At 45.3% G+C, this 25211-nt stretch overlaps 1 protein-coding gene across 1 annotated transcript in view; it reads left to right on the forward strand.

The window, feature by feature from the left end:
• Positions 1-3379: 3379 nt before the first annotated feature.
• The window catches only part of LOC310771548 (anoctamin-8-like), a gene marked incomplete at both ends in the record, with an annotated part of 62663 nt that continues 40831 nt past the window's right edge, over positions 3380-25211 (forward strand). Inside the window, one exon of the mRNA XM_083664137.1 lies at positions 3380-3560. Coding sequence (XP_083520263.1) covers positions 3380-3560 — 181 coding nt within the window. The remainder of the gene's footprint in view (positions 3561-25211) is intronic.

A 25211-nucleotide genomic window follows, 5' to 3' on the forward strand; every position in this document is an offset into this window, starting at 1 on the left:
ATACATAAAGCAATCTTATTTAACCATTCAACTTCCTGTGTAATTCCTTGTCACTACTGTATACAAGGTGACCATTAAGACACAGTCAGACATTTTCTGGGTTGATTTGTCTTACTACCTGGTTGTGTGCCAGGGTGAGACCTAACCAACTGAAACTACGATATTGAGACTGAGTGTGTGTGTGTGTCCATGTGCTATCTGTGCTCGCAGGCAGGCAGTGTGTGTCATAATATCCTGAGGATGATGTAAAGCAGATAGAGGAAAGAGAAGAGGCCCCAGAGTGTCACAACTCATTTAGCAAACAAGCTTCTTTCTTTGTTACTTCTTCTCATCCACCCTTCCTCTTTTTAAATTCAACTCTTCTGCTTGAAACTCTCCCCCGTCCATTCATACTTGCCTTTGCTACCACCCTCCCCTCCATACCTCCTCTCACATTTTCTTTTGCACCACAAGTTTAAAAAATTTATTAAACATGGGTAATTTACAACAGGGCGATGTGGGAACTTAGGACTTTAATCATGAGCGAGATAACGAGGAAAAGAGTGGAAGAGAGATACAAAGCATGGAGACAAGATAGGTGGGTTTTTATCCTCATCTAGACTTGGACAACTATTTTGTATACCATATCACTTGTGAGGGATCAGTTTGTCCTAGGCCTGGGCAAGAGATACGGTGGCCCTGTGAAGAGGCTCTTAGTTCCCCTGGGCCTGGGCCCGGTAGGTCCGCTCGGTAATACATCCCTGGCCATGGGTAGGACTCTACATAAAAGGTTAAAATACTGTAGGTTGGAAAAATACAGAACAGAACTCTAACTATAGTTGAGTGTCGCCTTATAGGCTATTCTTTAAGACTAGTAGGCCATATATTATTTAATGTTTCAATGATCACTCAGAAAAAATATGACGTAGGCCTAGTTTGAGTTGTTCTGCAACAGATCATGAAACAAGGGCAATCTGTTTGAAGAAATACAGATGGCCTATATTTCCTTTCTGCCTAAATGGAGAATGACAACTGAGAGTAATGCAATGTGGAAAATAGTGGGCAAAAACCCGCATACCAAATATCAATCCCAGTGTTGATATTTCAGTGACAATTATTTTGATTTGGCAGCAGGTGTTGATTGGAGTTGTCCGTTCACTCATGGCTCTTGGGCGGCCCTTCAAAACCATAATACCGCCTAAAAGTGTTCAATGAAGTGTGATGGGTGTGGACTTATATGGACACAATACAGGCTAGTGTTGATTTTTTATCTTCTCAGTTAACACGGATGATTTTGTTGTGCATTGCCTGGACTGCAGACAGTCTGTGTGTCAGGTCTTTTACTAAACATCATTGGTCGTGGGCAGTCATTCAGTTTACATATACTGCACCTCCCTTAGGATAAACACAAAGACTAGACTACATGTGCGCCGGTGTGTGTGTGTGTGTGTGTGTGCGTGTGTGTGTGTGTGTGTGTGTGTGTGTGTATGTGTGTGTGTGTGCGTGTGTGTGTGTGTGTGTGTGTGTGTGTGTATGCATCCCACTGCAGATCTTTGCAGCTGTCAGCCCAGAGGGTGGTGAGTAAGCAGAATTTATGCTCATAGACGACAAGGTACTTCTGAGCTGTGAGCCGTGCAGAGGGGGAGGGCCTCCTGCCTGCCCTGCCTGTTGGCTGCCTGCCTGCCTGCCTGCTTGGGTAGCTACACAGTGGAAGACGGGCATCCGGAGAATAGATCGTGTACACGTCGTCGAAGAGGCAGGGCCCCGAAGCCATAGGAGCAATCTTTAACCTGGCATCTTAATAATTGATGGGCTCCTCACTGTGTGCACAAAGCATGGCAGGACAGAAACATTTTTGTCTCTTCTTCTGACCAATTGGAAAGACCGTTGATCAGGTCGAAGGTCTGATAAATAAGAGATGATGATGGCATTGTCATTGTTAGAACATTTTGTTTTGCAGGGTGTGAGTTTGTTCTGAAGGGTGTACTTTTACTTCTGTAAAGGTTGACCGGACCTACGATTGTTTGTCCTTTTCAAATAGACACGTTTATACAGCAGACAGGAACATAATTTGCCACGTAGGCTAATATAATTGTTTTAAAGTCTGATTGTGTGGGTTATTTTGATGAAATTAAGCCATGGCCCAAACAAACCACTCTGTGCATGCGATAAAAATGAATTTCACTGTATAGTTCAGCAAAATGCCCATTATGGAGTCACTGTGTGTCCAGATGACTGTGCAGCAGACACATTACCTGGCTGTCCCTGGGTCTCACTAAAAAATTAATGTATGAAGATATTTTTTGCATGAATAAATAAATCATATCATGTATTGAATCTTCCAGGACAGGACAGCACATTCTCACAGTCACAGAGGCGACCTGCTGGACTGCAGCAGAACCACCTGCCTGCTGCTGCCGAAACAGACAGGATTCCTCTTGTGTCTTTAATTGACACGGTAAGTGCTACATAAATCTTTGTCTGATGATGAAAAGATACAAAAAAATCATATTACAGTTGTGCTCTCATGGGGCATGTTGCCATGCAGAGTGCAATTCAAAGTAATAAGTAATAATAATGAACTAACTGTGGGTCTATTATCAGTGTATGCATGTGTAGTGCTTAATGTGGCCATGCGGATTCTATTTCTGGAAACATTTGAACTCTGGCTGCTGACAGAGGTCAATGTAGGTCGATATAGACTATATAGGCTAATATTTCTCATGGAGGCCGAGGAGTCAGGGGTGGCTTCTCTTCTGCAACATGCATAGGAAAATCAAATCACTATCATGTTCATGTATATTCCTCTTTGGTCTGAGCACAAAGTGGGTTTATATAGTAGTGACCCTATGTTAGGTCTAGGATGGTAAGCTATTTATAGCTCCCATGACATCACTGAAGACTTCTTATTATTCGTTAGTTCTGCTGGGATGCCAGCAGCCTACTGTATACATTTGAAATTTATTATGGAATTACTAGATTGGTTTTGTCGTAAAGTGTGTGCGTGTGTTTGGTTTTGTCGTAAAGTGTGTGTGTATGTGTGTATGTGTGTGTGCGCGCGCGCGCGTGGCTGCGTGCGTGCGCGTGTGTGCCCCAGTCAGCGCCCCCCCCCCCCTCCCTCCTCCCTACTCTCTTTGTCCCTCCTCTAGTGTGAGAGTCTCGCTCTCTCTATCTAGCCGCGCGCATCCTGCTCCAAAACCACCACCAAGGATGATACTCTGCCGCCGCACCGACACCGACAACCTTCACGTTGTTACTTTCACACTCATTTAACCCTTTATAACTCGGCCGGCCCGACCCCATGCTTTGCCTCATCCCTGAGATGCGATACCGCTGCACAGTTTCCCGGAGAATATCTTCGTTTTCCGTCGCTCCTCGCTGATACAGAGAGAGAGAGAGCATGCCCGGGGACACGGCGGCGGCAGGAGCTGCTGCGGACACCGGCGGCGGCTCCGAAAGCTCCCGGCACAGCAGACACCGGGCGCAGGGAGGAGACGGCGAGAAGGCAGAGCAGAGCGCCGCTGCTGCTGCTGCTGCTGCTGCCCCGCCACCGCAGACCTCCTCCTCCGGTGGGGTACTGGGTGAGTCTGCTCTGCTCCCCTCTCTCTCTCTCTCCTTCTCTCTCTCTCTCTCTCTGGCACAGACTCGGCGCGGTGGTTTCCCGTGGCGGAGCGGATGTGAAAGGAAGGAGAGGCAGGACAGGTGGACGTGATGGAGGCAGACACCCCGCCGCATGCACCGGTTCTTTTGTCTCTTCGAGGGCCCCTGGAAATGACTTACCCATTGATTATAATAGTAGTACTACAGGCCTATACAGTAGGCTAAATAATGGCCTTTCTTGTCTTGTTTTGTATTCTCGCATGGCGCTTAATTCCAAAATCATCGATGTTGTAAACGTTCATAAACGGAAAATTATCATAATAATATTCATATAGGGACCTTATATCGTAGGGTTGGCTACTTGTGGTAGCAGTCTATTTGATCTCTTATGGTATCACTATTATATTCCTATACTAATAGCCTTCTGCTGTGATATTACTAGCATCCCTCTAAAAAGTAGCCAATCATAATTAGGAATATTATTTTTCTTGAACGGGTTTTCCTGTGTGGCAGAGTCTGATGATCAGTCAACCTTTCGTCCGGCTGGTAGACTAATGATGTTTGACACATTTAACTTCATGATGTCATAAAGGGATTTAGCATAGTCTCGGCTAGTCTGTGTAGTAGTTTGTTTTCGCCTCGCTAGACTACATACAACAGTCTTGATTTGGACCAGGCTGCTTAATAAAAAACACTAGGCTACAATTTCAATAGCTGCGCCGTCTCCTATTGGAGAACAGGGCAGGTGCATGTTGTAAGAGCCATTATTGCTCTTGGTGGGCTCTTCCCATGAACAGTTCTCCACCTAAAGAGAAATCACTATTCATATTCACAAGAACTTGCCGTAGCCCTATGGTTGAGTGTATACTTATGGTTGTAGGCTACTTTGTATTTGTATTTTCCTTTCCACTGTTATCCCTCACATTCCTAGGGACTTTGACAGCGGGGCTACTTTCTTTCTATTCAGGCTAAGAGGAGCCAATGCTTCATGTTTACACTGTCTGACACTGACAGTGGATTTGAATAGGCCATACGGTACCTTGGAGGAATTGTAAGTGAGGCTATTTTTGGACCGTGTCTATAATGTTAGAAGCCTGTGTAGAGAGAGCCTCAGCTAGCTACCGAGCCAGGCTGGTTTTGCTGCAGCCTCTCTGCTCCCCACGAGCGGCCCGGTGCTGCAGAGCCATGCCTGCAGATCTGATCAGCGTGGTCCGTTTCCACGCTGAGTCTGTAGGTAACCTGAGAAGGCTGCTACTGACTGCCTGCCTGACTGCCTGCCAGGGGGCGCTGGGAGAGCAGCCTGATGTCATCCTGTCACAATGGGAGGGTGTCTAACCCCAGTGGCTCTCAAACTGGGGTCCCACTTTCTCTGGAGGGGGATGGCAGGCGTCCCCCTGCGAAGAAGCGAGGATGAGTTAATGTCACTGTTATTTCACGAGCTAGATGTTTGCACTGTAGGAGAGCATAGAGACGAGGGACGTCTATTCTGCTCAGTTCACTCGCCTCACAGTAGAGACAGACACCAAACGACAGACGGCAGATAGGAGTTCCCTATGTACAGTACCTGGTACCTGCGTGGGAGAATATACTCTGACTTGCAAATGCATAAACTACAAGTTTAGCTTAAAGGAAAACTCCAGTGATTTTCAACCAGCTTTGTATCATTACAAAATCAGCAGTATATCCGAAAACTGTCAACAGTTTAACAGGCATTCATTGAGTTTGACAGTTATTGAGAGTTGATTTGATTTAAGTTGTGGACCAGTGATGTCATTTGTGCACAAATGGCATCACTGGTCCACAACTTAAAGTCAAACTCAATGAAAAACGGTTGACAGTTTTCTGATATACTGCTGATTTTGTAATGATACAAAAAGCTGGTTGAAAATCGACAGTGTTCCTGTCGGGAATTTAAAGTCAAACACTGTTCACATGTAACAAAAACATTTGTCAAAGAAGAAGTATAGTTATTTGTTTATATAAAACCGGCTGTATGTTTTAAGAGTTAGGAACAGTGACAGGGGCCGTCTTTGCCTGTTCTTGAAGCTCCCTCTCCCCCCCTTCTTCTGTATGTTCCCTGCCTGGTTGATGAGAGAGAAGGATTGGGTTTGGGGACTTCAGTGGGATTAGCATGATATCACATGAGCGCCCTCACACATGTCAGTGTCAGTCAGCTCAGCGCAGCAGCAGCAGCAGCAGCAGCAGCAGCAGCAGCAGCAGCAGCAGCAGCAGCAGCAGCAGCAGCAGCAGCAGCAGCAAGCCAGCATGATTTCTCCAGCTGAGAAATTTCCCTTCCAGCTGGGAAGGATTTTGCTCACTGCAGCCTGGGATGCTCCACCATCATCGTCTCCATGCCTCCACCAACCATATCTTCATAATCCCTTCAGTAGACTGCAATGACTTTGATCCTCTCAGCCATCATCCTTTTGTAGCTCCAACCCTCCCAGTCCCTCGTTTCAAAGATGAAAGTATTAAAGGAACACTCCGCCCATTTTCAACCAGCTTTGTATCATTAGAACATCAGTAGTATATGAGAAAACTGTAAACGGTTTTGAAGTCTGTCATTTAATTTGACAGTTATTGAGTGTTAAAGTGTGGACCAGTGACATCACTGGTCCACACTAACTCAAATTAATAACTCATTAACTCAAATCAACTCTCAATAACTGTCAAACTATTCATCATTCATCTAGTTTGACAGTTATTGACAGTTGATTTGAGTTAATGAGTTATTAATTTGAGTTAACACTCAATAACTGTCAAATTAAATGACAGACTTCAAAACCGTTTACAGTTTTCTGATATACTACTGATGTTCTAATGATACAAAGCTGGTTGAAAATGGGCAAGTGTTCCTTTAAGCAGCAGCCATCGTTGGAAAAGAGCAGCGTAAAAGCCTCACCAATTAGCTTGTGTCCCTCTGAGGCTCGTGTTGATAAGATACGGCGTTATGGAAATCAGGCCGTGTCGTTTGTGATTGCTCAACAACCCACCCAGCAGCACATGGGTTCATTTGAGGTACTCTCGGGGTTCATTCCTATCCTGTAAATACGTTCCAGCCTGGACCAGCACAAACACATGGGGCCCATGCAGAGGGTGTGTGGAGATGACAAGCCAAATAGTCTCATCAGGCGAGTGTCCAAAATCTGTCAGTGATTAAGACACTGTAGCCTGTAGCATGGGGATTCTTCACAGCAGCTGTGCCAAAGTGAAAACATCACATTTTGATTTCAGGAGGACCTCTGCCATGTCCTCCCCTCTCTCTCTCTCTCTCTCTCTCTCTCTCTCTCTCTCTCTCTCTCTCTCTCTCTTTGTCTCTGTCTCTAGGTTCCTACACACCGCCGACGAGTCTAAGCGATAAACTCGCAGGCACTCGCATGTTTTTGCAACTCGCCCTGCAGCTTGGTTGGCTGCCTTGCTGTATTCCCGTCTTCAATTGGTCTATTTCGGTTTTGGCCCCTCCTCTCGTCTTGTCGCCTGCGATGTCCACTCGCCAGGTATCCCAACATGCTTTGCAAGCTGGTGAGCGACAAGATGGCGCGGGGGAAGGAGGGGCATTTCGAAATCGACCAATTGAAGACGGAAATACAGCAAGGCAGCCAACCACGCTGCAGGGCGAGTGCGAGTGCCTGCGAGTTTCTCGCTTAGACTCGTCGGTGGTGTGTAGGAACCTTCTGTCTGTCTCTCTCTCTCTCTTTGTCGCTGTCTCTCTCTTCTCTCTCTTCCTTGTATCTGCTACACTGCACAGATTAGGCATAGCCCCCTTGACATGTATAAGGGTGAGCAGGGTCAGCAAGTAAACTTGATCTAAATGTTAGCATGAAACCCTTTCTTCACTACTGGTGCTGTTCTGAAAGTGGAATGCTGTTCTGAGGCAGCTTGGCGGTGCAAGCTGAAGGGCCCATTTTCACTCTATGTAAACTTGTATAACTTTGAGTCTATATATTCCATGCAGAGCTTTAATACATGATGCACTTCACCCTCTGCACAATGCATGAGAAAAGTGTATTAAGCAGGGATTTGCACTCATCCATAGACACTTGGCCAGCCCCAGGCCTGTACTCTCAATCACACATACTGTACTCTCTCTCCCCCTACCTCCCTCTCTCTCTCCCTGCCTCTCCCTCTCTCTCCCTGCCTCTCTCTCTCCCCCTCTCTCTCTCCCTCTCTCCCTCCCTCTCTCTCTCCCTGCCTCTCCCTCTCTCTCCCTGCATCTCTCTCCCTCTCTCTCTCCCCCTCTCTCTCTCCCTCCCTCCCTCCCTCCCTCTCTCTCTCTCTCTCTCTCTCCCTGCCTCTCCCTCTCTCTCCCTGCCTCTCTCACTTCCTCTCTCTCTCTCCCTGCCTCTCTCTCTCTCTCCCTGCCTCTCCCTCTCTCTCTCTCCCTGCCTCTCCCTCTCTCCCTCCCTCTCTCTCTCCCTCCCTCTCTCTCTCTCCCCCCCTCTCTCTCCCTGCCTCTCTCTCTCCCCCTCTATCCCTCCCTCTCTCTCTTTCTCCCTGCCTCTCTCCCTCTCTCTCTCTCTCTCCCTGCCTCTCTCTCCCTGCCTCTCTCTCCCTCCCTCTCTCCCTGCCTCTCTCCCTCCCTCTCTCTCTCTCCCTGCCTCTCTCTCCCTCCCTCCCTCTCTCTCTCTCGCTCTCTCCCTGCCTCTCTCTCCCTCTCTCTCTCCCTGCCTCTCTCCATCCCTCTCTCTTTCCCGACCTCTCTCTCCCTCTCTCTCTCTCTCTCTCCCTGCCTCTCTCCCTCCCTCTCTCTCTCTCTCCCTGCCTCCTGAGCAAGTTAGAATTTCTCCGCTTTGCTTCAGACAGATTTAGTCAGGTTCACTGTCACACAGGTTGCTTTAAATACTGCAGTGGGATGCAGGGCGATGTCGAGTGGTGAGCAGGGGTGTACCGTGCACCAATACGTTCTGAACTGATTAGGTACCAGGCTTTAGGTTCAATACACATTGCAAGCCGAAAAGCTAAACAAAGCTCTCACCACCGCTGAACAGTGCAAGTCTTCTAGGATATTATGGATATCATGGTAAACTCGAACGAAAAAGATGAAAGGTGTTTATTTAAAAAAAAATGGCCGGAAATTGAAAAAGAGACTAGACTGTGAAAATAATAAAATAAGTAAAATGAAGAAGAAAAGAATTTCTCTGGCATTTCAACTTTTTTTTTTGCTGTATCGAAAACATACTGAACCAGAACTGTTCCACCCCTAGAGACCCGAGTGTCAAACTGAACTTCCCACAGATCTGTTCTTCACAGCAGCAGACAGATCATGCAGCCATGGGTTTAGTGTCCTCCCACGTCTTCATAAATGTCAGGGGTGATGAATCTGATGCAGCATGGCATAATGACAGCAGTGTGGTGTCTAATGGAGCCTAATGTCTCTCTCTCTGTATCTCTCTGTGTCTGTCTGTATATCTCTGTATCTCTCTGTCTGTCTGTCTGTTGCATGTTCCAGCGAGACATCTTGCCTGTCTTCCCTCTCATATCCGCTTCCAGAATAAGTGCTGAGCTGCACATTAGCTGCATTAGTGATCATGGAGAATGGTCTCTGTGTGGGTTGACCTTGCTGCCAGACCAGTAATAAGATCGTTGTGTCAGGTGCTAATATATGAGCAGTATTGTGCAGGGTCTCCTCCCCCCACAGTGCTTCTCTTAACCTCACCTGATGGGTCAAACACACAGCTGATTGGATTTATAGGTGAGCTGGCACGGGATGAGGGAGGACGCCATTTGGTGCTAGAATTAAGCAGTCCATCAAGATAAGTATAAAATTGATGGGCCAGGCCTTTATTGTAATAACAGTTCTGATGAGCAGCTCAGAAATTCCCTTGTAAAATAGTGACGGTAAAACTGACTTGCAGATCAAATTGTTAAACTGGTAATCTGTCCCCTCTTTTTGGGGGGGGGGGCGGGTTCCTCCATCGTTGGGGCTCATCACTCGTTGCTGTGGTGTTTCAGCAGCACTGCATTTCCCCAGAGATCACCTGTCAATCAAACTGTGTTGTTGTTCAGTACTATGATGTTTTTTCCTTGGATTTGTTTTTGTTCAGGATGTTTGGGTTTCTGTAGGTAGGTGGCGCTCTTTTCTGTGTCTGTTGCCATGGTGGCTATGATCACTGCTCATGCTAAGTACCCAATTCTTATTCTATTTATTCCAAACAAACTGTGGAAACACCAAACGCATCACTTCCCCTGCGCCAGAGAGGTTTTTTCTCAGGAAAGACTGACCAGACACTGCTGTTGAGAACAGCTAATGTAAAAGGCTAGTAGGTGTAGGTGCAAAGCCGGGTGATATAGTAGCAAAGCAGATCTTTTTTATTTATATGATAGTGTTACAGATGATTACTTTAATGAGGATATACTGTAGGACATCCTCTCCAGCATAGAAACACCTCTAGCAGGCCTTAGTCTCCAGCTGTTGGGTTTCCAAAATGTTAGTCCAGACAATGGAACTGCAGAGAAAAACCTGTTTTACACCTTCAGTACTGCGATATAGATCCCTATTCCCTAACCAGAGCAATTTAGAGTGAGAGTGGCGTCAGCAGAGGACCAAAATGCGTGACTCATTAGCCAATGAACAGCCAGGAAGGGGTCTCGCGCTACTTTTGAATGCTAAAATAAAGCTGACAATGCACAATTTGATTCTAAAAAAACAAACAAAAAACAAACATTCAAAGTACAACACAAACTGTCCATTTTGCTGCAACTCGACAGTGCTGCTTAATCCAGGACCTTACTTCCTGGAACTCTTGAGAGTAAAAAAAACTGCTCCATTGGAGTGAATGGAGATGTCGCGACTCTTCTATATTCATACATTCATACAAGTTTTTTTTTTGACCGCCAGGTGGGCGTTCCCGGCAGCGCGTAACGCCCCTTGAAAGCTATGAATACACGGCTCTGGCACCAACCATTAGATGGTATCATTTAGGAAGCTCCTTCCCTGAGTTGGGTTAATCCATCCGTCCTGGCTGCCAGTGGTGATTCACTTGGCCTAGATTCTCAAGGTTTTTTTTAATGGTTTAATGATATCACCCATAATGCCTCTTTGCTTCCAATCTCTATTTCTAAATCCTCATTCGTGCCCTCTGGAAGTTGACCATTTTCCATTTATAGCCATGAAGATGATCATCACACTGTAAGCAGAGATTGTGAATGCACACTCCTCCAGAGCCCTGCTGTGCTGTGCTGCTGTGTCCTTAGCGAGAGAAAGTGCCCAGGCAAAGTACTAACTGTCTCCTGCGTTGTGCTCGCTCAGTCAGACCCCACCCCGGTGACATGTAGCAGAGACACCCTATCGCTGTCTTTACCATGCCATTGTGTGTTGTGTGTGTGATCACAGCTGGGTCAATAAGCAGCGTTCCTGCTGTGCGTAACTGATATCACAGGCCTGAGGGAAACGGAAGGATTCTTCAAGTGCATTCGGACGCCCTGTCCTTTTATCCTGTGTTTTTTTTTGTCGTCTCGTTGCTAAGCAGAGCCAAGATAAGTACAATGACCACGCTGAGGAATGCTGTTTTTAGCGTGGATCATGGCGTGGGGAATTGCTCCACATTAGCTCCACTCTCCAACATCTAGAGTAGGCTAAAGAGTAGGCTAAAGGGCTCTGAAAGTATCACAGGCAAATGCTGCAGCCCCACACAGAAGCTTCCTCTCTCTCTTCCTGCTAATTCACAGTAGGGTGGTTGTCAAAAGTGTCGATAGTATCGCTAAAAATCAATATTAAAAATGTGAAACGGATACAATATTCATTTGCAACATGTGTCGATAGTATCGATAAGTATCGATACAAGACATTTGAAACGGATACAATGCTCATTTGTAAGAGTATGGATAGCAGTCCAGCAGTGCTTTCTCTTAATGAAAAATCAAACATACTACTGATTTCTCCCTCCCTGTCATTGGTGGGTATCTGTTGCTTCAACAAGCTCAACGTGTTCTGATAGGCTGATGACTAGATCAGGTGTAATCTGCTGTGTTCTGATAGGCTGATGACTAGAGACTAGAGCAGGGCTAATCTGCTGTGTAAGTGCAAAGTTTTTAATGAGTTTTATCGGGCCTAGATTATGGAGAAGCGTGCGTCTGTCCGTCCATCTGTCTTTGTTTATATTTGATGCCTCTTGATGTGTTGTTCCATCCCGCCGCGTGGTATCGAAAATGGTATCGAGTATCGATATTTTCCTGGGTATCGGTATCGAAGTAGAAATTTTGGTATTGTGACATCCCTAATTCACAGCATGTCTCTATCATCTATGTCAGCGTGAGCACAGAGCCAGTCAATGATACTTGAGAGAATTTGACAGCACATTTGATCTTGATGATGAGTACGTCTGTAGCAAGTAATACCTCTTTATCGCTCTTTATCGCTCTCTTGTTTAGATACGATGCTTTTGTATTTGTTTAGTAGATGGTGTCATCATTACCCGCTATAGCAGGCTGAATGGCCTCAGCGAGTCCAAGCTACGCCCCAGTGCAAAGCAACACTGCATCCTGTTCAGGGAATGCAGTGATGCTGCCTCTGATGGCCACTGCAGATCTAGTCACTCTACTTCTATCACTTAAGAGTATTTTCTCCCTCTGTGTCTGGTGCGGCTCTGTCTTTTGGTGTCTCTGTGTTTTGGTGTCTCTGTATCTGGTGTCTTTGTGTCTGGTGTCTTTGTGTCTGGTGTCTGTCTGGTGCGGCTCTGTGTTTTGGTGCCTCTGTGTCTGGTGTCTCTGTGTTTTGGTGTCTCTGTGTTTTGGTGTCTCTGTGTTTTGGTGTCTCTGTGTCTGGTGTCTCTGTGTTTTGGTGTCTCTGTGTTTTGGTGTCTCTGTGTCTGGTGTCTCTGTGTTTTGGTGTCTCTGTGTCTGGTGTCTCTGTGTCTGGTGTCTCTCTGTCTGGTGTCTCTGTGTCTGGTGTCTCTCTGTCTGGTGTCTCTGTGTCTGGTGTCTCTGTGTTTTGGTGTCTCTGTGTCTGGTGTCTCTGTGTCTGGTGTCTCTCTGTCTGGTGTCTCTGTGTCTGGTGTCTCTCTGTCTGGTGTCTCTGTGTCTGGTGTCTCTGTGTCTGGTGTCTCTCTGTCTGGTGTCTCTGTGTCTGGTGTCTCTCTGTCTGGTGTCTCTGTGTCTGGTGTCTCTGTGTTTTGGTGTCTCTGTGTCTGGTGTCTCTGTGTCTGGTGTCTCTGTGTCTGGTGTCTCTCTGTCTGGTGTCTCTGTGTCTGGTGTCTCTCTGTCTGGTGTCTCTGTGTCTGGTGTCTCTCTGTCTGGTGTCTCTGTGTCTGGTGTCTCTGTGTCTGGTGTCTCTGTGTCTGGTGTCTGTGTCTGGTGTCTCTGTGTCTGGTGTCTCTGTGTTTTGGTGTCTCTGTCTGGTGTCTCTGTGTCTGGTGTCTCTGTGTCTGGTGTCTCTGTGTCTGGTGTCTCTGTGTTTTGGTGTCTCTGTCTGGTGTCTCTGTGTTTTGGTGTCTCTGTCTGGTGTCTCTGTGTCTGGTGTCTCTGTGTCTGGTGTCTCTGTCTGGTGTCTCTGTGTCTGGTGTCTCTGTGTCTGGTGTCTCTCTGTCTGGTGTCTCTGTGTCTGGTGTCTCTGTGTCTGGTGTCTCTGTGTCTGGTGTCTCTCTGTCTGGTGTCTCTGTGTCTGGTGTCTCTGTGTCTGGTGTCTCTCTGTCTGGTGTCTCTGTGTCTGGTGTCTCTGTGTTTTGGTGTCTCTGTCTGGTGTCTCTGTGTCTGGTGTCTCTGTCTGGTGTCTCTGTGTCTGGTGTCTCTGTGTTTTGGTGTCTCTGTCTGGTGTCTCTGTGTCTGGTGTCTCTGTGTCTGGTGTCTCTGTGTCTGGTGTCTCTGTGTCTGGTGTCTCTGTGTCTGGTGTCTCTGTGTCTGGTGGCTCTGTGTCTGGTGTCTCTGTGTTTTGTCTTGTTAAGTACAGCGCAGGAGGGCAGCTTGTTTAGAGGACATGATGAGAAACAGAATCATTCATCTCATCAGCTGAGCTGAAGGGCTTTAACAGAGTAACTAGCGTACCGGGGAAAACAACAGGTTTGGGTTCCAGCTAATACATTAGCATAGGGCCTCTGTCATTGATGACAGATGAGTGCATGGCTGAGGTCCTTCCCCCGAAGACTTAACCACAAGAACGCTCTCACTCCTTTTAACTTCCATGTTTCTCCTTACTTGGCCCCTTTTTCAATCTGTTCCTTGCTCGTTTAGAAGATGGCGCCGGGGGAATCACTTCTCCTTCACGTCCCTTTTTTTATGCTGCCCTGAAGTGCCAGCATCTGTCACCATGACATCCATACGTCCTTGTAGAATATGCATGTCTAAAATGCTAGTAACCTTCAGGCTAGCTCGTTCAGGTGCAGCCATCCTGTAGGGAAAAATCATGTATTGCGAGGTATCAACAAGTTGCACGCAAATAGATATAAGAAGTATGCGCGTGTAATAAATGAATATTGTCAGAGTAACCTCATCAAAGTTGTGGTGTTGCTGAGCTGTAATTCATGACACAAATCCTTTATAAGTCTATAACATCCCTTAAGTTTGCATGTTAATAATGACAGTAGAGGCCATTAGCTGTCAATATCCTTGTCAGTTATGTCGTACTAACAGAAATACCACACATCACAAGGTGTTTTCTAGTAGGCAATGCTTAGATAACTCCTCTCACCTTTTGTGTCGATGTGCTCCTCCTGACCTGGAGACACCTATTGTAGCGGGAACTAGTCTACCACAGAATCAGTTTGGAGTATTTTGCCGTGCGTTTTCTATGTCTGTGTGGACCAAAGAAAATCAACATGATAGCATCACAACTCACAACTGTGCAAGATGCAGTCACGAAACTTTACACATGTAGTTCAGAATGAAGGCAGAGTTCGGAGATGGGTGTGGTCCAAGCAAGGGGGCCTGAAGTGTGTGTGTTTGTGTGGGGGGGGGGGGGTGTAGGAAGCAGGGAAGAGCCCTCCCCCCCAACACACACACACACACACACACTTTACGCCCCTGCCCACATTCATTTTAAGTCACGGTGTGATCCCATGATTCCATCATAAGATGCTCTCTAGTTTTCATTTGTTTATTTCTTTGTTTCTTACATTTCTTTAATTTGTTCTGTTTCTTGTTTGCTTGAAAAACAGAATTTTTCTTTTCGTTTCTGTGCTCTTTAGAAGGACGTGGATTTCGGCTAAAAGTATCACTACAAGTAAAGGAACATTGTGTTCCAGGCAGCTCATATACTGTATTTGCACACCGTCAGTCAATGTTGACTGATGAAAGCTGAGGACAGTAAAGTACAGGGCAGGCCTCCTTTATTGGTCTTCTCTGTCACCCATCTTCTCTGCCTTCATCACTTTCTCTGATCTTTTCTCCAGTTTGATAAGATACTGTTTAGATAACGCTGTGGCTCGCTAGATGAGCTGCACATCTTTCATGAGTTATGACTGTAACCAGTGTAAGAAATAAAAACATATATTTGGGGGGCAACTTTTGCCCCTCTGTCTAAAAAAATTGGGACATTTACAAAATTTCTGGGGGCACTTAAAAAAGTAATTAGTGCATAAAGTTCAGGGTTGCCACGGCTCTAGAAAGTACTTATCAAGGACTTAAAAATGCTTGGATTTATATTAAGAAGTCCTTAAAAGTGTTTGGATTGAGCCTACCAGAAAGAGGAGTTTAAGCCTTGTGCACTCTGTCATCTCAAAATTCACCTATGATAGCGTTTTTATATGTCACCACCAGTAGGGTTGGAACAAGCTTGATACACTTTCTTCCCATCTACAGTATCACTCCCCACGTAGGCTACAAGTAACAAGCATACAGCGATTTGTTGATCGCTGAGCTGTCATTGGCTGTTGTGCTCTCCTGTAGGTGTTCTTAGCTCAAATATGTGGCCGGTCACGTAGGTAGGAACCCTGAGATGGATACATTTCTGTTTTCATCTCTTTTCTTCCCAGGCTTTATTGCGTGAAAAGTCCTTGAAATGTATCACTAGAAAAACAGTGGCAACCCTGAAGTCGTGTGTGTGTGTGTGTGTGTGTGTGTGTGTGTGTGTGTGTGAGTGTGTGTGTGTGTGTGTGTGTGTGTGTGTGTGTGTGTGTGTGTGTGTGTGTGTGTGTGTGTGTGTGTGTGTGAACAACAGTGCTGTTTGTGTGTGAGTGTGTCCTTCATTACCTTCTTCTGGCAAACAGTTTGCAGGTGCTGAGTGTGTGTTCGAGATGGACATGGACATTAAATTAATTGAATATATATACAATGATCCTGAGAGTGCACACACATCTTTACTTGGACAAATCGGCTGTCGAGGAAATTAAACCACGTCGTCACTGTTGCTCCAACATCCTTATTTCCATTTGAGAGAGAAACATCTCCGGTATTTCATCACTCTTGTCTCCTCCTCATCCTTGTTTACTGAAGCACAAGTGTCATCAGTCTGTTGTCTGTGTGAAGGTCCTTGAGCTCGCCTGTCTCAGTTCACTCACAGACAGACAAGATTAACTCAATTGCTTCAATAACGGAGGAGGCTTCACCAACTCAAAGACGCACGTTTCTTTGAATGAAGATGCAGCCATTTGGGTGAATTGACTCAATGCTGCGTTAACCTTGGCCTCGGACCAAATAGCCATTGTACGTTTTAATGAAAGAGAACTACGCAAGGAAACAAGACTACAGCACTACCAAAGCTTTTATACATGGTAATTAGTTTTTCATCTCATTTCCATTTTGATGCGTGATGAAATGCAGCTATAATGGTGTCACTGACATCCTTCATTGCAGAATGTGAAGTGTAGAGCCAAAGAAGTCAGTCAGGATATAATGTTGTAGAGATGTTGGCTTTTACAAAGGCAGCAGAAACCAAAGCCACATCATCAATGTCATCCTCGGCTTGAGCAGGAGAGAAGGAGGGAGGAATGGTGTATATTAGCAGGGATACTCAACTTGCTTTGCCCGGGCGCCACTTTCGTGAAATGATAGGAGGCCAGGGACCAGTTAATAAACAAACAATATACATTTTTCTCTAGTGGATTGTAGGTTTTTGGGGAGTTTAGTCTGACAATGTTGTGCACACCGGATAGTTAGTTAGGTTAATTTAGTTTAGGTTAAGTACATACATACATAAGTGCCTGGGTACTGAGCAGACGGCGGTATTTGATCATTTAGCTGGAGCTCAGTCAAACATTATTTCACGTTAGTTTTTATTGTGGCTTAGATTCTAATTCACAATGAAAAGGAGGGAGGAATGGTGTATAGTAATGTACAGTAGGAGGCAGGAATGGTGTATAGTAATGTACAGTAGGAGGTAGGAATGGTGTATAGTAATGTACAGTAGGAGGCAGGAATGGTGTATAGTAATGTACAGTAGGAGGGAGGAATGGTGTATAGTAATGTACAGTAGGAGGCAGGAATGGTGTATAGTAATGTACAGTAGGAGGCAGGAATGGTGTATAGTAATGTACAGTAGGAGGCAGGAATGGTGTATAGTAATGTACAGTAGGAGGCAGGAATGGTGTATAGTAATGTACAGTAGGAGGGAGGAATGGTGTATAGTAATGTACAGTAGGAGGCAGGAATGGTGTATAGTAATGTACAGTAGGAGGCAGGAATGGTGTATAGTAATGTACAGTAGGAGGCAGGAATGGTGTATAGTAATGTACAGTAGGAGGGAGGAATGGTGTATAGTAATGTACAGTAGGAGGGAGGAATGGTGTATAGTAATGTACAGTAGGAGGCAGGAATGGTGTATAGTAATGTACAGTAGGAGGCAGGAATGGTGTATAGTAATGTACAGTAGGAGGGAGGAATGGTGTATAGTAATGTACAGTAGGAGGCAGGAATGGTGTATAGTAATGTACAGTAGGAGGTAGGAATGGTGTATAGTAATGTACAGTAGGAGGCAGGAATGGTGTATAGTAATGTACAGTAGGAGGGAGGAATGGTGTATAGTAATGTACAGTAGGAGGCAGGAATGGTGTATAGTAATGTACAGTAGGAGGCAGGAATGGTGTATAGTAATGTACAGTAGGAGGCAGGAATGGTGTATAGTAATGTACAGTAGGAGGGAGGAATGGTGTATAGTAATGTACAGTAGGAGGCAGGAATGGTGTATAGTAATGTACAGTAGGAGGGAGGAATGGTGTATAGTAATGTACAGTAGGAGGCAGGAATGGTGTATAGTAATGTACAGTAGGAGGTAGGAATGGTGTATAGTAATGTACAGTAGGAGGCAGGAATGGTGTATAGTAATGTACAGTAGGAGGGAGGAATGGTGTATAGTAATGTACAGTAGGAGGCAGGAATGGTGTATAGTAATGTACAGTAGGAGGCAGGAATGGTGTATAGTAATGTACAGTAGGAGGCAGGAATGGTGTATAGTAATGTACAGTAGGAGGGAGGAATGGTGTATAGTAATGTACAGTAGGAGGCAGGAATGGTGTATAGTAATGTACAGTAGGAGGCAGGAATGGTGTATAGTAATGTACAGTAGGAGGGAGGAATGGTGTATAGTAATGTACAGTAGGAGGGAGGAATGGTGTATAGTAATGTACAGTAGGAGGCAGGAATGGTGTATAGTAATGTACAGTAGGAGGCAGGAATGGTGTATAGTAATGTACAGTAGGAGGCAGGAATGGTGTATAGTAATGTACAGTAGGAGGCAGGAATGGTGTATAGTAATGTACAGTAGGAGGCAGGAATGGTGTATAGTAATGTACAGTAGGAGGCAGGAATGGTGTATAGTAATGTACAGTAGGAGGCAGGAATGGTGTATAGTAATGTACAGTAGGAGGCAGGAATGGTGTAGTAATGTACAGTAGGAGGCAGGAATGGTGTAGTAATGTACAGTAGGAGGCAGGAATGGTGTATAGTAATGTACAGTAGGAGGCAGGAATGGTGTAGTAATGTACAGTAGGAGGCAGGAATGGTGTATAGTAATGTACAGTAGGAGGCAGGAATGGTGTATAGTAATGTACAGTAGAAGGGAGGAATGGTGTATAGTAATGTACAGTAGGAGGCAGGAATGGTGTAGTAATGTACAGTAGGAGGCAGGAATGGTGTAGTAATGTACAGTAGGAGGCAGGAATGGTGTATACTAATGTACAGTAGGAGGCAGGAATGGTGTATAGTAATGTACAGTAATCACCGGGTCCTCTTGGTATTGATCTGAACCCATCTTTCCTGTGCAGGAATAGAATAGCACCATGGCGTCATCCAGAGCTGTTCGTCCTCAGCCATCACCCTGATTCACTGACTGACTGCTTCTATCCTTTCGCCATTACTGTTACAATTCACTGTGCTACTGTATTATTACCCTTTCTTGTTCTATTCAGAATCAGAATCAGAATCAGAATTGCTGCAATACACGGCTATGGTGTGACTGTGAGTAGAACTACCCTCTGATCTGTGTCAGTTACAGTAGAAAAGACAAGATTGCTTGAGTATGCTTGAGTATTGGTATGTCTGTCACTACAGTAGGGTCAGGCTGCCCGTCTTATAGTAAGACGTGTTTGTCATTATGAATGAGAGGGTTTCATAACTTTCATATGCCGCCCAGGGCGCCCTCCTCATGAGCCACTGACCTGAATCCCCTCTGCTTTGACGATACCAATCTATCATTCCCGTAACATTTACCCCTGTGATATATTAAGTGCACGTTTCCTAGACAACGCTCTGACTCTCACATGACCCCTCGAACCAGTCAGTGAGTCTTTTCTTCATCCCTCAAATTCTATTTTTTTCCCTGAAACAGCTGCTAATTTCAAGGTCAGTGAAACCATTCAGAAGTACAGCACCAGGCCTGACTTACACAGTAAAACCATTCAGAAGTCCAGCACCAGGCCTGACTTACACAGTAAAACCATTCAGAAGTACAGCACCAGGCCTGACTTACACAGTAAAACCATTCAGAAGTACAGCACCAGGCCTGACTTACACAGTAAAACCATTCAGAAGTCCAGCACCAGGCCTGACTTACACAGTAAAACCATTCAGAAGTACAGTACCAGGCCTGACTTACACAGTAAAACCATTCAGAAGTACAGCACCAGGCCTGACTTACACAGTAAAACCATTCAAAAGTACAGCACCAGGCCTGACTTACGCAATAAAACCATTCAGAAGTACAGTACCAGGCCTGACTTACACAGTAACACCATTCAGAAGTACAGCACCAGGCCTGACTTACACAGTAAAACCATTCAGAAGTACAGCACCAGGCCTGACTTACACAGTAAAACCATTCAGAAGTACAGTACCAGGCCTGACTTACACAGTAACACCATTCAGAAGTACAGCACCAGGCCTGACTTACACAGTAAAACCATTCAGAAGTACAGCACCAGGCCTGACTTACACAGTACAACCATTCAGAAGTACAGAACCAGGCCTGACTTACACAGTAAAACCATTCAGAAGTACAGTACCAGGCCTGACTTACACAGTAACACCATTCAGAAGTACAGCACCAGGCCTGACTTACACAGTAAAACCATTCAGAAGTACAGCACCAGGCCTGACTTACACAGTAAAACCATTCAGAAGTACAGAACCAGGCCTGACTTACACAGTAAAACCATTCAGAAGTACAGAACCAGGCCTGACTTACACAGTAAAACCATTCAGAAGTACAGCACCAGGCCTGACTTACACAGTAAAACCATTCAGAAGTACAGAACCAGGCCTGACTTACACAGTAAAACCATTCAGAAGTACAGAACCAGGCCTGACTTACACAGTAAAACCATTCAGAAGTACAGCACCAGGCCTGACTTACACAGTAAAACCATTCAGAAGTACAGAACCAGGCCTGACTTACACAGTAAAACCATTCAGAAGTACAGAACCAGGCCTGACTTACACAGTAATGCATTCTCTCTGTTCATTAGGAAAGCCTCCGTGCACGTTGAGTCTGTCTGTGTCCGCCGCTCAACAACCTGGGTCTGTTGGCCCCACATTACCTGGCTTTCATGACTGTTACCTGGCTGACTGTTACCTGGCTTCCATGACTGTTACCTGGCCGACTGTTACCTGGCTTTCATGACTGTTACCTGGCCGACTGTTACCTGGCTTTCATGACTGTTACCTGGCTGACTGTTACCTGGCTTTCATGACTGTTACCTGGCCGACTGTTACCTGGCTTTCATGACCGTTACATGGCTGACTGTTACCTGGATTTCATGACCGTTACCTGGTTGACTGTTCCCTGGCTTTCATGACTGTTACCTGGCCGACTGTTACCTGGCTTTCATGACTGTTACCTGGCTGACTGTTACATGGCTTTCATGACTGTTACCTGGCTGACTGTTACCTGGCTTTCATGACTGTTACCTGGCTGACTGTTACCTGGCTTTCATGACTGTTACCTGGCTGACTGTTACCTGGCTTTCATGACTGTTACCTGGCTTTCATGACTGTTACCTGGCTGACTGTTACCTGGCTTTCATGACTGTTACCTGGCTTTCATGACTGTTACCTGGCTTTCATGACTGTTACCTGGCTGACTGTTACCTGGCTTTCATGACTGTTACCTGGCTTTCATGACCGTTACCTGGCTGACTGTTACCTGGCTTTCATGACTGTTACCTGGCTTTCATAACTGTTACCTGGCTTTCATGACTGTTACCTGACTGCCTGTTACCTGGCTGACTGTTACATGGCTTTCATGACTGTTACCTGGCTGACTGTTACCTGAAATAAGAGACGGCCTTGTACTCCGGCCCTTTTTCCTCATTTAGCCCCCAGACATGACGTATCCCTAACCCCTTGGGTGAGGCAGCTCACCCAAGTTCACCAGCTAACCGGGAGTGCACCACCTCTTAGCCTGTTTGGCAGAGAGAAAGAGAGAGAGAGAGAGAGTGGGAGAGAAAGAGAGAGAGAGAGTGGGGGAGAGAGAGAGAGAGAGAGAGAGTGGGGGAGGGAGAGAGAGAGAGTGGGAGACAAGGAGTGAGAGGACGTGTGTGGAGCGGAGTGAGAAAGCCAGGGAGAGGAGAGGAGATGGACGAGGGAGAGCATTGCTTCAGATGTTGGGCTGTGGGAGGACTGGGGATCTCTGGTCCTACATGGTCTCGCCCTTCGCCCTCCTCTGGCTCTGGGCCACGGGCTACTCCAGTGTCGCATGTAATCATTATGTCGGAGCAAAGGACCAGTCTCCATTATCCCCCTTGTGCCTGTTAATGAGGAAACCAGAGTTCTGACATCCACCAGCGCTGAAACATCTTCATCCCATTCATCACGCAGACGCCTCCTCCTCTCCCTGACAATCTGAATTACATTGCTCATCTCCGCCGCGCTCGTCTCTATTAGTGTCTCTCCTCTCTCTTCTTCTGCACTAAAGAGAGAAACCCGGGTTCCTTTGGAGGACTGCACTGACGCTGCTGCACCCAGTGTCTGTGTCTAATACCCGGGATGAATACAATGCTAAGGTTAACTCTGGAGCATTTATTAGTGGCTGGAAAAAGAACAGTGAGTTTTTGTCATTAACAGAGAGGCAGGCAGTGGAGATTGCAGTATTACTTGGAAGCTTCACTTTTTTCTACTTGATTTTATTTGTTTATTTGGTCAGGACAGTACACATTGATGAACAGTTGCCTATACAGAGTCATATGATAACAGTAAATATGTCGCATTTAGCTAAAAGCTCATTTGCATGCGTAGTCGTCAGGACATAAAAACATACAAGACATCAAAACAGAATACAGTAGAAAGAAGATAAAAAGCCACTAGAAACAACAACAATGTGGCCAAATGTAATATAATAATGGTGCGTTAAAGTCGACGTGAACCAGAACGGAATGCACTAGCGCGAGCGTCGGAGACTGAAAACAAATTCAGAGCCGGACCATATACGGTGTCGATTATTTGATTTGACAATTCTGAGGACTGGCTTTGGCATTGGCCAATCCTGGCGTGTTCCACCCCCAAATCGGGTGGGATTCAGCGTGTTGTCGTGCTACGCGAGTGGGATCCGCGGAGTACGAGGCATCCACTTGCTTTGTGCGGAGCGAGCGGACAATCCGATGCATGGGTGCTGCCCGCCCGCCTGGAATCTCCGAGGGGCGACCCCTGACTACCACGCTCTCGGAGGCGTGCGCCATTATCGTTATAAATGTAAATAATATTCCTGGAATGCGTGTTTTAACGAGCCAGTTACATTTCTTTGCATTCTTAGACATTATTGTTTTTGTTTTTTGTTCATGTTTCATACAATTGGCCAAGTTAGTAGTTAGTTTATGGGATAGGAATTCTGCCAGATGAGAGGCACTAGGCGCCATTTTCTACTTCATTTGGAAGAGAAAATTATCCTGAAATGAAGATTTGATTGACAGCTGCATGTCGTGAAATGATTGGTTGAAATGGGGTAGAAATTTGATAGTACTAGGTGACGTCAGCAAACTGTAGATTGCTGTTATCAATGAAATCTTGAAAAATGAACTTTTGATGTGAAAAAGTGTGGAAAAACTAAAGAAATTTGATTTTTGTGATTTTTTTTTGCATACATTATTAAATAGGTGCACTGCATACCCCCAGGTATTTGAACTAAAAGAAAAGAAAAGTCATTTTTGGGTTCAGCTCGACTTTAAAGCTAAAGTGCACGGGATAAAAGTGCAAACTTACAAAAGAATCAAGTGCAAGGGTAGACTAGACTACTAGCTTAGCATCTTGGCGCCGATATTGTGCAAATGCCTATTGAGTAGTTGGTCATGACCTTTTTGACACGGTAGTTACAGTGTTATTTATGTCCCCTTCATCCCTTCTCATGTTGCTGTTAATGAGGGTGTTAAGTTGAGTTGAGTGTTGAGTTGGTGTTAATGAGGCTTTGCAGGCCGTGTAAACGAACCGGAGCAGCTCTAATGCCACTGCTAATGCCTGGAATGAAGCTTTTACAGGGGACACTCATTTACTTTGATAGGACTCGGCCACTGGAGCAACAGCACTGTGTGACCCGTCGTGTATATGTGTCTGTCTGTATATGTATATACATATACATATACATACATATACATATACATATACTGTACATATACAGTGTCTGTCTGTCTGTATATGTGTCTGTCTGTATATAGTCTGCTAGCTTATCCATGTCTGTCAGGGGGTTTATTTGTGTCCTTAAAGACATTTTGGAGGGCTTGCTCCGAGAGCTGCACAATACTGTTTGCAAAAAACAAACAAACAAACAAACAAACAAACAAACAAACAAGCAAACAAAAATTATATTGGCAGATATTGCGATTGCGATATGAGTCACAATTTTAGTAGGAATGCAAATTTTTGCATTTCATTTTCACTTTTTATGCCTCCGCCGGCGATAGCCAGGCCTGTCCGTCCATCCGATGTTCGTTAACGTGATATCTGAGGAACGCCTTGATGGCATTTCTTCGAATTTGCCTCAAACGTCCACTTGGACTCAAGGATGAACTGATTAGATTTTGGTGGTTAAAAGTCAAAGTTCAAGGTCACTGTGACCTCACGAACCCCATTTCCAAGCTCTTTAACGTGATATCTCAGGAACTCCTTGAGGGAATTTCGAGATGGAATTTCGAGATGGACATGGACATTAAATTAATTGAATATATATACAATGATCCTGAGAGTGCACACACATCTTTACTTGGACAAATCGGCTGTCGAGGAAATTAAACCACGTCGTCACTGTTGCTCCAACATCCTTATTTCCATTTGAGAGAGAAACATCTCCGGTATTTCATCACTCTTGTCTCCTCCTCATCCTTGTTTACTGAAGCACAAGTGTCATCAGTCTGTTGTCTGTGTGAAGGTCCTTGAGCTCGCCTGTCTCAGTTCACTCACAGACAGACAAGATTAACTCAATTGCTTCAATAACGGAGGAGGCTTCACCAACTCAAAGACGCACGTTTCTTTGAATGAAGATGCAGCCATTTGGGTGAATTGACTCAATGCTGCGTTAACCTTGGCCTCGGACCAAATAGCCATTGTACGTTTTAATGAAAGAGAACTACGCAAGGAAACAAGACTACAGCACTACCAAAGCTTTTATACATGGTAATTAGTTTTTCATCTCATTTCCATTTTGATGCGTGATGAAATGCAGCTATAATGGTGTCACTGACATCCTTCATTGCAGAATGTGAAGTGTAGAGCCAAAGAAGTCAGTCAGGATATAATGTTGTAGAGATGTTGGCTTTTACAAAGGCAGCAGAAACCAAAGCCACATCATCAATGTCATCCTCGGCTTGAGCAGGAGAGAAGGAGGGAGGAATGGTGTATATTAGCAGGGATACTCAACTTGCTTTGCCCGGGCGCCACTTTCGTGAAATGATAGGAGGCCAGGGACCAGTTAATAAACAAACAATATACATTTTTCTCTAGTGGATTGTAGGTTTTTGGGGAGTTTAGTCTGACAATGTTGTGCACACCGGATAGTTAGTTAGGTTAATTTAGTTTAGGTTAAGTACATACATACATAAGTGCCTGGGTACTGAGCAGACGGCGGTATTTGATCATTTAGCTGGAGCTCAGTCAAACATTATTTCACGTTAGTTTTTATTGTGGCTTAGATTCTAATTCACAATGAAAAGGAGGGAGGAATGGTGTATAGTAATGTACAGTAGGAGGCAGGAATGGTGTATAGTAATGTACAGTAGGAGGTAGGAATGGTGTATAGTAATGTACAGTAGGAGGCAGGAATGGTGTATAGTAATGTACAGTAGGAGGGA

Source organism: Poromitra crassiceps (assembly GCF_964638095.1).
Source record: "Poromitra crassiceps genome assembly, contig: HAP1_SCAFFOLD_782, whole genome shotgun sequence".
In the NCBI taxonomy this organism is placed as follows: Eukaryota; Metazoa; Chordata; class Actinopteri; order Beryciformes; family Melamphaidae; genus Poromitra; species Poromitra crassiceps.